The sequence below is a fragment of the Aethalodelphis obliquidens genome, unplaced genomic scaffold, assembly GCF_003676395.1.
Source record: "Aethalodelphis obliquidens isolate GAN/ISIS:26980383/991018 unplaced genomic scaffold, ASM367639v1 scaffold38, whole genome shotgun sequence".
NCBI lineage: Eukaryota > Metazoa > Chordata > Mammalia > Artiodactyla > Delphinidae > Aethalodelphis > Aethalodelphis obliquidens.
In genome coordinates, this window is record NW_020837982.1 from 12,513,207 (window position 1) to 12,526,820 (window position 13,614).

Genomic DNA, 13,614 nt, shown 5'->3' on the forward strand with positions numbered 1-13,614 from the left:
CTTGCAGGGAAAGGAATGAAGTGGCTGAGCATCCTGGGTGAGAAGTTACCTTGTGAATTTTACCTCATGACGTATATTCTATGAACAGAGTTTAAGTGATAATCCAGGGTGCGTGCCTGGGGCGGGCTGGCCCTGGCCCAGGACAGAGCAGCACACAGATCCCTGGGCTCTGCTCAGACTTTTCTGCCTGAGCACGATCGCGGTGCCCCTGGCTTTCCCTGCTCGGCAGAAGTGGCCTCGCCGCTGACCCCGCTGATGTCGCTTCAAGCCCCAGATCCGCTCCTAGAGAGTCCGCTCATTTGTTCTGGGAGCCGCAAGGCCTCGGGAAGGCAAGGCCGGAGCCCTGGCAGTCTTTAACCCTCGTCACAGCCCCAGCATCTGCCGAAGTGGGAGCCATCAGACGTTCACGGCGAGAACAGTGCAGAAAACCCCTGAGGTTCTGAATCCAAGCCACAGACTCCAGGGCCAGGCAGCCATGCAGAGAAGTGAGGGACCCGCACATCATGGAAACTGAAGCTTGGGCTGGTGGGGGGACCGGCCTCCACTTCGGGAAGCGGGGTGGTGTCTGCGAACGTCTGACTAGGGGGCAGATTCCTCTCAGCTCCCGCCAACTGATGCCAAGCCAGAATGAGGAGCCCAGGGTTGTCAGCTTATGCGATGACACGAGAGCAGCAGCAGATCAGGATTTGTACGTGAAGTGTCTCAACGCTTAAATGTTAGCAGCTCATTCATGGTTAATAACAGCAACAACAACGATGACACCTTGTAAGCCAAAGCAGCCCTCTGCTAGCTGAGTCAGGCCCGTGGGCCCCCAGCCATGGCCTCTGGTTCAGGTGCTTGGGGGCGGCTAGAAGTAAACCCAGGCCCCGCCGGCTCCCGGGGGCACAGGCCTCGCTTGTACTCCTGGGGGGAGAACACAGGAGAGATCCCAGCCAAGGGAAGGGCCCCCTCCTCCCAGATACTGGCATCTGGCCGCCGTAAGGGCGGGGATTCCCGCTCTGGAGGGAAGCATGACGACACAGGAGGAAGGATCAGGGCCAGGAATGACCCCGAGAGCCCTGGAGACAGGGAGCATGGAATTCCACCAAGGTCAAGGTAGAGGCCCACGGAACCGCTGGGATGAGATGTTTTCTCCCAGTGCCCCAGCCCCCAGCCACCCGAGGTATCACTGGCCTGCAGGGGTCTGCTTGGGGGTGGCCAGCCTCTCAATGCCTAGCTCAGGCAATGGTCTCCCCAAACCCTCTTTTTGGGCTGACACCCCCAAGTTTGTCCAGAGATGAGCCTCCTTCTGGAAACCAGGGCTGGATTCCAGTTTCACATACTCCTTATTTCCCGTTCCAGCTATTCTTGCCTCAACAAACAATGATGACCACAGCCTATCTTTATTTGGTTTAATAATGTAATCCATGAAAACGTCAAGCAAATTTAATGATAAATTAACTATGACATTACACTGGGCATTAAGCATCGTGGAGGCAGGTACTCAGAAGTGGATACAAAGGTCTTCTAGAGTGCCTTGTCTGGGGTCTAGGAGACAGGGGAGGGGCGTACCACGAGTGGCCCTATAACAACCACTGAAGGTGAAAGCTAGAGGGGCTGGGGGGAGAGAGGTTGGGGGAGGACAAGGCTTCATCCCTCTCCTGCCACTCTCTGAGGACACCAGCCCTTGGATGGACTGGCCAGTGGCCCCAGGGTGCCCGTCTCCATCCCTGTCAACTCTGGTTTTGGGATTTCGCAGCCCCGGCAATCCCATAGGAATTTCCCTGAATCCTGGCAGAGCCCTGCACCCCCCTGGTGGGCGTCTCGAGAACTACACCTCACCGGCCCCATCGTGGGAGGCATCCTGGGAGAATTTCTGCAAAAGCTTTGCGTACATCTTCACTTCATCCTTCCGGCAGCCCCACAAGCTGGGTCACACTGGTCTCATTTGATTAACTGAGGATCACAGAAGTATTTGCCTCTAGTCTGGGCTGACGGCTCAAGCCCTCACCCACGATGCTGTGCTATGGAACATGTGCTCGGTCCATGCAAACGTTTGTTGAACGGCTACTTGGTGCCACGCGGTAGGCTAGATCTTCCCAGCACTTTGCACAGGTGCATTTGTATTTCTCGTGACTGCTTATTCAGCATCTCTCTTCCTTCGCCAGACAGTCTGTCCCAGGAGGGGAGGAAGCCCACCTCCTCCCTGCTGTGTCCCTAGTACCTGGCCCAGCACAGCCATGTGATGGGAGCTGGAAATGTTTCTTGGTACAGTGAACGGAGGCTAGAGATAGAAGGTGTAGTCTCTGCCCTCGACGGTTTTACAACCCGATGAAGAAGGCAAACAAGTAGATATGTAATTGCAATTCTCTGTGTATAGTGGTGGAGCCAGTGTCAGAAGCCAGCAATCTACGTCACACTCAATCTATGTCATGCTACCTTCTAACACTTAGGCGTAGCCATGCCATGTCCCCACCCAAGGCAGGGGCTCAGGTAGGAAGGGGTGCTGGACAGGAAGCAGGAGACGGGGGAGTGTCCCCACTATGTACTGTTTGGGGGAAGTTCCAGGAGCCCCTCCCACTCTCGCTCCCAAGCTCACCATCCTCAAGCAACAGCGTCTTCGCTCTGGCACCAACTCTGCTCTCTCCAGCCCTCAGTAAATGGAGTAACACCCGCTCTGCCCCTGACGGCCAGCAGCAGAGGTTCTGCCAGGGCCGGCCTGCATGGGGGCAGGCAGAACCACAAGAGCTGCCCTCAGAAACTCTCTTGCGGGGGCTACAGCCACCACTCAGGCGCCTGGCCATGGCACAAGAGCCGCTGAACACAAGTGTGACCCACCCAAGGGGGCTGGCGTGGGGAGGCCCGGCGCAAGCCCCGGCCCCAGCACAGCACGGAGGCCTCCCTGGAGGCAGAGGCCGCAGCTATGTGCCCTCCTCTCTGACAGCCGCCTGCAACATAGAAGAGAAGGTGGTTTCACAACCAAGCGGGCCCTGAATTTCCTCCTGGTGGGAGAGGCTACTCTGGGAGGGGGTGAGAGAGGCAAAAGCCAGAGTTGGGACCTGTGGAAGCAGAAGAGAAATGCCCTCAAGCACTCACACCCAGTCCCCGAGCTCCCACCCGCGGTCCCCAGACGGGCCATGCCGGGAAGCTCAGACTGAAGAATAGAGGAGTCCCCAGACTCTTCTTTCTAGGACAGGAGCGTGACTAGGTGGCTCTGCTGTCACCTTTTCTGGAATCCTCCAGATTCTGACGCATCATATTGGTGCCGAGGCTGTGAACTGCCATTAGCGCCCGTCACTTCCAATCAAGCAAGCAGCCCACTCACTGCCAGCCCTGCCCGGGGCCCCACGGCTGACGAGCAGCCCACGTGTCGGCCTCTTCAAAACTTGCTCCAGGCCCGGGTCGGGGAGCCGGAGCGTCGGAATCAAGCTCGGTCCTTGCTTCTCGGCCACACTGTGAGCCAGACTCGGACGCCGCCTGCAAATCTCTGCTGCCTGGGTGAGACCAGGTAAGAGGATGCTCACCCCATCCCCACACACCGGGGCGAGGGAAGCTTGGGCCCCAGCCTCCCCCCACCGTTCCCCCCAGCATCTCCTTCCAGGGAAGCCACGAGCTCTGCAGGATCAGGACTCAGGGAGGGGCCGCAGTGGGAGAGCGACTGCTCCGTGGAAGGGCAAGAGCCACGGTACAGAGCTCTGCAGCCCCACTGGTCGGCCGGCCGGCAAGGATGCCCATCTCCAGCCTGGAGGGGAGAAGGGCCGCATGGGCTGGCAGTCAGCAGACCCGGGTTCAAGTCCGGGGCTCTGGTCCTCACTCACTCTGTGCCCCTTCTCAGTTTTCCCAGCAAAAAGTCCCCAAGGCTTGAGTGCTTATTTAAAACCTCCGGGGTGTGGGGGTGTTGGTTATAACGCAAACTTTCCAGCCTCGCCCCAGAGTGACCAACAGAGGAATCTGCATTTTAACAAGTATCCCCAAGGCTTCAGATGAGAAGCACTGCTGTAGGGCAGCGGGAAGGAGGAGGGAAGGCAGTGAAGCAGGGATGGAGGAGGTGTGTTGCCAGGATACCCAGGGCCACGCCCACGCTGACAAAGCCCCAGGCTCTGGCCGCACCTCGGTGACCCGGGCCGCACCTCGTGAGCTGGGCTCCATCACCCATGGGAGGCATAACACTCAGCTTTTCACTTTTCATTTCTCTTATTCACGTTCCTTCTACAATGCAGTTTCTTCTCCCTCTTTCTCCATCTTTCAGGGAACTTTGGGAGCTCCTGCTTTGCCCCAGTACTCTGGGGCTTTCTGTGAACGTGAGGACTGTGTTCTCAGGACGTCTGCCCCGGGGCCTGTCCACGCCCTCCCCATCAGCTCCAGTAACAAGGAAGCTGCTGCTGGCCCAGGGTTGAGCCGCCTGGTCCCATCCTCGGGAGGCAACTTGCACCTGGGGCATTGCTGGTGGGTAAGAGCACAGGTCTCAAGTCCTGATGCTTCCCAGCTGTGTGACCTTGGGCGAGGCCCTGCTCTGTGCCAGGTCCTGCCCTGTGCCTCAGTTTCCTCATCTATAAACACGGTGATGAGGAGACTAGTGTGAACTGAGCACCTACTGTGTGCCAGGCTGTTCTACGTGCTTTCCACACCATCCCTAGGGCACACATGCCCATCGTCTCCCCATTGTACAGATGTGGACACTGAGACCCAGAGAGGCCGGGTTGCTGCCCAGCTGGTGGGTGCTGTGCTGACCCCCTTGGCTTCAGAGCCCAAGTTCCCAGTCCCCACACTACCCTGGTCCAACCACCTGCCCTCCCCGCAGTGAACGGAGAATGAAATGGGTGCTCAGAACCCTCCTGGTGCCTAATAAATGGACACACAGGAGCAGCAATTATGACTGTTGCCATTGTTTGCCTGCCGCTTTTTCCTCCCCAAATCCGTCAAAGCAGGATCTGCAGTCTGCATGAGCCGGGGCAGGGGACCCCGTCTTGCTTCCATCTCCGAGAACTGTGTGACAGAGCCTGAGGGAGCCTATCTGCGGCCCCAGAGCTGCTGCACTTGGGTCGAAACCGCACACCTAGGACCACACGTCTCCCAGCTCCAAGTTCTTAGCTGAGCGGATGGGCGAGTTGTTTCTCTACTTGCAGGGGGAGGGACGTCCAGCGCCCGCCTTCCCCGAGCACAGGGCTGATGTGGAGCCGGAGGCAGGGTGGCGTGGGGACTCGGCGGGCTTTTGGAAGAGCCCTGGGAGGCTGTCTGGCCGCTCTGGGCAGAGGCGGCCTGCTTCCCCATCAGCAACTCCCAGGAACTCTATTCTTAGGGCGCTTTCTCTTCCTTTTAACTTTGATGTCTTCCAGAAGTTCCCCTGCACAAAAGCCACCCTGCCGTGGCTGTAATTTACACGTCATGTCACTTGCGAGGAGCACAGCCCACCCCCTCCAACCCACTCCTGCACGCGCACCTTCCCCTGCCTGCCCTGCAAAAATGGCTTCTGCACCGTTCCAACCACAATCCTTCCACGTGTTTGCCCCAAGAAAAAAAGTGAAATAAGAAATCAACAGAAGAAGGGCCGGGGGGAGGCAAGGGGGGAACCCTCGGCAACATCCAAGCTTTGGAACTTCCCGGGTACCAGGCTGGGCATCGCCTCCATTCAGCGGTCTGCATTGCCATGGCAACAGCCGAGCCATGGACCAGAGACAGCCCCAGCTTGCCACCCAACATGCGCGCGCTCCGCGGGAGCCGCTTACCGTGATGGTGTTTTCCTTGCTCTGCTTTTTGCCTGGTGATGAGGATCCCAGGTTCTGGGGAGAGACACAAGAAATATCGTCAAAGCTGTCCTCCATATCGGACATCCTCTTTCATTCGGGTTCCCTGAAGGTGGAGGGACTGGTTAAAAGCCTCGGGCCGGGGAAGTTTGGGGATGCTCCGGCTGCCGTTAACCCCCAAGTCACCATATTCTGGGAGAGGGCAGGCAGGAGCCTCCCGTGCCCCGGCTTGAAAACGAATTGGAGGAAGCCTCCAGCACAGGCTCTGAGAAAACTGCTCCAAAGCAGGTCTGCCTCCTCTTCTCCCCGTCGGTGGCTGGGGGAGCTAACCCCTCAGCGGCCCTCTGCTGGTAAGTGGTTCTGCACGCTGCTGGCTGCCTTAACCGGCAGAATCCACCCGGGGAGCAGAGAGTTAAGGCCACCACCTCCTCGCACTGAGGATTCAGAACATGACATCTTATTCCAAATCCCCCGGGGCCGACACATCACACCCCAGATACGTGCAACGTGGCCTGGGGTGCTCGGCCACATCCGTGACATGTCACCTTCCCAACCCCGAGAGCAGGGGGGCTCTGTTTCGGCTTCCATTCGGACTTTGGGGGTCTTCCCTTTGCCAGCAAGAAAACCACTGTCCCAAGGACCACCAAGCCCACAGGACCTCAGCAGCTTGCCCCAGACCTAGGATGGTCCTGGAATGGAAAGTAAGGATTGCCAGATGAAAACACCGCATGGGTCCTAAGAGCCTATGACCCTAAAGGGGAGGGTCAATTCTGGGTCTTTGTTGTCCCATCAGCAGTTACATCAGGGACTCTATAGGGTCCCTGAGCAGGACATGGGATGCCCACTCCTGTCCTGAGCCACATGTCGAGCTGGGAAGCAGGCTCGCCCCTAAGGCACTGCAGTGGCATCGCATGTGTGTCCTGGGACTCGTGGCCTTATTCTGTCTCTAGTGGGAGGGAAGGAAGTGGCTGCTAGGACTTTACAGAGAAAGGCCCAGAAGAAGCACGAAGAGGCTTCTCCAGCAAGCCTCAGGGAACCAGCAGTCCCCATCCCCAGGCCAGCACAGCTCTGGACCACCAGCAGGATGAGCGTTTTGGGGGTGGGGGGTGGTCAGCCCCTGCCTCAGGAACCCAACTGCTCATCAGGCAAAATAAGAAGCTTGATGAGTTCCTGCCCATGGTCCCCTCATTCCCTGCCTCCCCCCCCAAACCCCCCCTCAGTCCCTCGTTCCCAACGAGACCTACTTTGGCAGGTAAGTAAAGTAGGCTAATGAAAACTGACATCCCCGGACTGTTCAGCTAAAAGGGACCTTTACGTGTCATCGTTTCACAGACAAGAAGATGAACTCGCCAGCCTTGACATCCTGCCAAGTTAACTTGAGCCTGTTTCACCATCTGTCACCAACGGTCCTCAGGCTCTGGAGTGCATCAGAATTAGCTCTCCCCCATCGGGCCCCCCCACCCACCTCCCAGAACGGCTGATCCGGCAGGTCTCCGGGGGCCAGGGTCTTTAAGGCAGAGTCTGGGGGCCTTCATGGAGGATGTCTGTTCTGTCGTTGCATTGAGGCCCCCCTAACTACAGCACTTCTGTTAGCAGACCCAACAGGTTCTGGGGCAACGTCACGCTTGTGACCAACTATAGCTTCCTTAGACGTGTTAAATGGATCAACTCATCCAGCCTGCCCACCCTGGACCCTCCCCAACTATCGATTCTGCCCAGGGCACTTGCCAAGATGGGGCTTTCTTCGAGGAAGGCAGACTGAGGCTGCACGGCAGGGGCCCAGGTACCAGTCTCCAAGGAGAACAGACAGGTGCTGGGCTCTTCCTACAGGTTCGTCCATGCAAATACACACCCGGGATGGGCAAGGAGAACCTTTGGGATGGATTTGTTTTTTGTTTGTTTGTTTTTGCGGTACGCGGGCCTCTCACTGTTGTGGCCTCTCCCGTTGTGGAGCACAGGCTCCGGATGTGCAGGCTCAGCGGCCATGGCTCACGGGCCCAGCCACTCCGCGGCATGTGGGATCTTCCCGAACCGGGGCACGGACCCGTGTCCGCTGCATCAGCAGGCGGACTCTCAACCACTGCGCCACCAGGGAAGCCCTCGTTTTTCTTTTTTTTTTTTTTTGGCCGCATAGCATGTAGGATCTTAGTTCCCAACCAGGGATCAAACCCATGCCCCCTGCATTGGAAGCGCAGAGTCTTAACCACTGGACAGCTAGGGACGTCCCTGGGGTGGATTCTGCAGTTTGCAGGGGTCTCCCTACCACAGACACACATCATCACCACAAGGACCACCACAGTGCTCCCATTACACCCCCCAGGAAGTGCAACCAGTGCTCTGGCAGTCTTGGCAATAGCCTTCCAGGGAGGAGGGGGGGGGAACTCCGGGGGAAGGATACACTGGGAGAGCTCCTGCCCTGAGTGCTGCCTTGTGAGGCAGCCGTGAGGCAGGCATTTAACACACGTAATCTCACTGAGTCCCCACAACCCCACCAGGTTACTGGCATCGTCTTCATTTTACAGATGAGGAAGCCGAGGCCTGCAGACACTAAGGTGTCCAGGGTCACAAGGCAAGTAAACAGAGGAAACTGATCCCCAAACCTGAATGACTCTTTTCTCTGTCTCCCTCTATCTCTCCACTTGGAGACCTGGGACAATCTCTTGTTTTTCCAGGTATCTCTGCAGGGGCCAGAAAACATCTCCGTCATCTACAAACACTGATTTGGGGGCCACTGTGTCCAAGGCTGTCCAAGGCTGGACACAGAGGTCACCCTCCTCCCTATAATCTGGGTCAAGACAGGAGTGCAAGTAACAGCATGTGGGGGTGGGGGTGATGTTCTAAGTGTGGGTGCCAGTCTCTGCTCTCCTAGCTGTGCCGTTTCAGCCAGAGCTGCACACGGGGGTCAGAGGCTCCTCCCAGGTGCTTTCACGCTCTGTTTGCTGCTGAAGACCTGTGTCCATTATTCGAACGTCATATACATAAACATTATCACATATATATATATATATATATATATATATATACATACACACACACACACATCACTCACACACACACACATTCCGTAGCACTCCACTGAAAGGCCCCAGAAGGAACGACACCTCAGTCACAGTGAGAACACCTACTAGGTAGAAGTGGTTTCTAATATGATTTCCCACTAAAAGGGCCCCAGGCTCCTTGGAGAATTGGCTAATTCCAAATGCCAGGTGGACCTAGAACATCTGTGCCAGGAGGTAAGAAAGTGCTTAACAAATGATGTGACATAACAAAAGGACACAGACGCCAACTCAAAGAGGCTCCCACATGCCAAATCTGGGAAAACCACCACTGGCAAACCCCAATGTCAAAGACTCAGGCCCAATCATCAGGGATGCTCAAAGCTCTGCGCGCAAAGGCTGTTGGGAAACAGTGTGCACATGGCCCGACCCTATTCACCCCACAGATCTAATATATACCTATTGGATGATATTAATGAACTAACGTTTTCTTAAGTGTACTGATGGTATTATGTTATGTCTTCGCCCTTAGACATACATTCGGAAATATTTACAGTTAAAACAATATGTGAGGAATTTGCTTTAAAAGAATCCAGTGGGAAGATTAGGGAGAGGTGATGGGAGTTTATTTAAAAAAAATTTTTTTTTAATATATAACCCATTCATTTTATTTATTTTATTTTACTGATTTTTTTCAATTTTTGGCTGCACTGGGTCTTAGTTGCAGCACGTGGGCTTCTCTCTATTTGTGGCATGCAGGTTTTCTCTCTAGTTGTGGCGTGTGGGCTCCGGGGCACGTGAGCTCAGTAGTTGCGGCGCACAGGATTAGCTGCCCCGCGGCATGTGGGGGCTCAGTTCCCCGACCAGGGAGCGAACCCGCGTCCCCTGCCTTGGAAGGTGGATTCTTTACCACTGGACCACCAGGGATGTCCTGTGATGGGAGTTTAAATGAAACAAGATTGGCTGAATAATTGAAGTTAAATGATTGGTCCATGGTCCTTTATTAAAATAGTCCTTCTACTCTTATAAATGTTTACGTGTGTCCATGACAGAAGTTTTTTTTTTTTAATTTCCTTTTCCTATGATTCTAGAAGGTTTTTCTCCTCTTTTTAAAAACCCCTCCCCAGCCTGGTTTCCTGGCCTCGCCTGGGCTGCTCTGCTGTCACTGTGAGGACCCACTGAGGGTGGTGACAGACGAGGCAGTGCCTGGGAGAAGGCAGTGTGTCATTCCCAGCCAATTCAGTGAGCCCCTGGACTCTGCAATGTCTTCCTGACCCTGTCTCCTTACCCTGTGAAGAGTCTGGGTCCCATACCCTCAGCAAGTGGGACATAGTATGAAACCTCTCAGTGGCTCCCAGCACTGTTAGGACAAAACCCAAGCTCCTCACAACAGCCTTGAGGACTCCTCCAGCCTCTTCTTGTGCCCTCCCCACACCTGCTAACATAGTAAACCACAGCCCCACTCGGACTCCATGGCTTCTTTGAAATCCTGCCTCTAGGCACCCACATATGCTGTTCCCTCCACCTGGAATGCTGTTCCCCTACCACCACCTCTTCACCAAGCTAAACCCTTGCTCATCTTTCCAGTCTTAGCTTTTCTTAAAAAGCCCATCTCAATGTTTCCACCACCACCTGGTCATGTCCTCAGAGCACACATTCCCTCCAGCCCCTATCATTGCCAAAATGAAATAAACGTTTATCTCTTTCTCCAGTCCCAGCTATTAACTCCATCAAGACAACGGCTGCCCGTGCACCACAACTACTGAGCCCGCGTGCTGCAACTACTGAAGCCCGCACGCCTAGAGCCCGTGCTCCGCAACAAGAGAAGCCACTGCCATGAGAAGCCCGTACACCGCAACCAAGAGTAGCACCCCACTCGCCACAACTAGAGAAAGCCCGCGCACAGCAACGAAGACCCAATGCAGCCAAAAATTAATTAATTAATTAAAAAAAAAGACAAGGGCTACATCTGTCTATGACTCAGTGCCTCAGTGCAAATAAACAGATGCTCGATAGAACATGTGCTCTTTACCAAGTAGGGGAGGGGGAGCCCAATTAAGTAAATGAGCTCTCAGAATCTCACCGCCAACGGGTTCCTTAAGTTTCCAAGCTCGCAGTCCCACTCCCTTTCCTCTCCCCTCTGTCTAAAGATAGCCTTCCCGGGGGGCAGTTCATGGGAATCTAGAACAGTTGAAAGGTGGGTCACTAAACGGCCTGGGCTCTGGTGGGCAGGTTCCTTGCCCTCCCAGTACCTGCACAGGGAGCAGAGGGGGCTCACACCACCCTAGCCCCGGGCGGGCGGGCGGGCAGGGGACAGGCTCAGATGTGCTTCTGCCATGGCCAGCAAGACTGTCCTCAGCCTGTGATCCCCCAGCCTCCGATCAGGCGGGCCCCGTGCATCCAGCCCCCAGGCAGCCCGCCCCGGAGCTGCAGGCTTGCAAACCTCCACTGAGTGGCACCAGATCACCATCACCTGCGCCTGGCCCTCCGGGTCTCCCAGAACTGGGTGGGCACCACCCCGGGGTGCCGGGCACCCAGCCATCAGTCCCACCCACGATGGTACAGACAGACTCCCGGTTTCCATGGAGATTAGATAATCTTCCTACCTGCCCAACATTCTAATTTTCCTGATCAGCTTGCTGGAGGAGGGGGCAGGTAGCAGAAAACGAACACAACAGGGGTGTGACAAGCTACCTGATCCACCCCCAACCCTGCCTCTCAAATGGCCATGTGTTTGCTCATCTGTTCATTCCTTCATTCACTCTTCCTTTCTTTCAATCTTATTAGGTGAGAATTGTCACTAATTAGAGTTGACAGCCTGGGATGGGGTAGTAAATACTACGCAGGCTGAAGTGTGCTATATCTACTCTGGGGACCATCTGTCAGTAGTGCTCTCTGGAAATATCAACCCTTCTTAACCCATTTCTACGACTGGCCTCTGGCGCCTTTTAGGACAGCCAGCTCTGTAGGTTCGCAAACGCTTTCACAGCTGGGGAACTAGTGAACGAATGCGTATCTGCTCTCTCCATGCCCTGCGTTGTGTATTCTCGTGACTTTGATGATACCTCCCCCCTCGCGATGTTATCATCCAAAAACAGTGCACTGGACTCCACCTGTCCTGAAGCAGTGCCCAGGCCTGGCCTGGGTTTCCAGAGCTGACCTTCCCTGCATCCCCAGTACCTCGCCTCGAACTCCTTGTTTTATAACGCCTTCTATGACAGTAAAATGTGTTCATTTTAGGAAATTTTAGAGTGGGATAGGGAGGGTGGGAGGGAGGGAGACACAAGAGGGAAGAGATATGGGAACATATGTATATGTATAACTGATTCACTTTGTTATAAAGTAGAAACTAACACACCATTGTAAAGCAATTATACCCCAATAAAGATGTTAAAAAAAAAATAAACAAATAAATTTAAAAAAGGAAAAAAAAAAACACCCAAAAGTCTAAAGAGAATAAAAATCACCTTAGACCAATCATCTTTTCAACCTGGGTAATGCTTTGTGGTGGAGGCTGTCGTGTGCCTTGTGGGATGCTTAATGACATCCCCGGCCCCTACTGACTAGATACCAGTAGGACCCCCTGCCCAGCTGTGACAACCAAAATATCTCCAAACACTGCCAGACGTCCCCTGGTTGAGAACCGGACAGCAACGCCACCAATGTTCGGGTTTATTGTTTCTTCACATGTGGATAGGTTTCCTCCCCCCAAATAAGACTGACCATACATGCAGTTTTGTTCTGCTTTTCTCACTCAATATCATGTCTCAGCATTTTCCGGAATCACGACATTTTCTTCGGAAGAAGGAGTCTTCGCGGCTGCGGGGTCTCGCTGGCCGGACGGCGTTCCGTGCCATCAGCCGTTTTACCCATCCCCTGTCGTTGGATAATCAGGTTGGGTCCAAGGGGGCAGGGCTGTAAATAATGCTTGAGTGAACAGCCTCACACACAGATCAGAATCCCTGAATGTATCCCAAGAACAGATGCACGAAAGGAAATTCATGGGCCAGAGGCTTACGGCAGCACACTGTCCAACTGGCTTCCCTATATGTATCAGGATACATTTTGTTTTATATGGTTAAGAAACAGCTCCACAGTATTTCGGGATGGGGGAGCCATGTTCCATTAGGGAACGAGAGAAGAATGATGGGGGGTGGGTGCGGGGAGGAAGGGGTTGTTTCCAATATTCTTGCCCAGGGTAGACCAGCCTTTCTAGTTGCCGGGAGACCACAGCAGAGCTTGGGCTGACGTCTTAAGAAAACACTCCATAGTTAGGTGGCAAATAAACTTCATTTCAAACGGACTGAAAGAGGCTGTGTTGAGAAGGGGGCTCTGCAGGAAACACACGGAGCCAGGGCTGTGACGTGTGCCATGAGCAGGGGGTGAAGGGGACACACGCGTGCTGGCACGACTAACCGTGCCCGGATCCTCGCTTGTCCTGCCACGGTCCACGCCCCCCCCCCCCACCAGCATCAGCATTACCCAGGGGGCTCATTAGAAACAGGGAACCTCCGGCCCCTCCCCAGACCTCCTGAATCAGAATCTGCATTCTAACACGAGGCCCGGGAGATTCGTCAACCCATCAACATGGAAGGAGCCTTGGCCCACCCAGACGTCCCAATTCTCTTCCAGAGTTCGACCTGAACTGACCTGTGCCCAATGCCCAGCCTCCTGAGACAAGAACATAACTAGGTTTCTGAGGTTTAACCTTCTTGCCTGCATTAAAGCTAAGTGTCACACGGAAGCCGCCTGCTGTCACAGACCACAAGGTCTCTCTTTCAGTGACTGGCACAGAGAACCCACTGTTGTTGACAACAAGCAACTATTGTTATCACATCATCATCACCACCACCACCACCATCACCACCACCACCACCATCCTTGGGGCCTGGCAT

At 54.8% G+C, this 13,614-nt stretch overlaps 1 protein-coding gene across 11 annotated transcripts in view; it reads right to left on the minus strand.

The window, feature by feature from the left end:
• The window catches only part of GAS7 (growth arrest specific 7), a 194,442-nt gene that overhangs the window by 26,664 nt on the left and 154,164 nt on the right, over positions 1-13,614 (minus strand). For all 11 annotated transcript variants that reach the window (XR_003438035.1, XR_003438036.1, XR_003438040.1 and 8 more), the window contains one exon: positions 5,706-5,759. Coding sequence is in view for 2 of the 11 variants with exons in the window: in XM_027131059.1 (XP_026986860.1) it covers positions 5,706-5,759 (54 nt within the window). In the remaining 9 variants the exon portion in view is untranslated. The remainder of the gene's footprint in view (positions 1-5,705; positions 5,760-13,614) is intronic.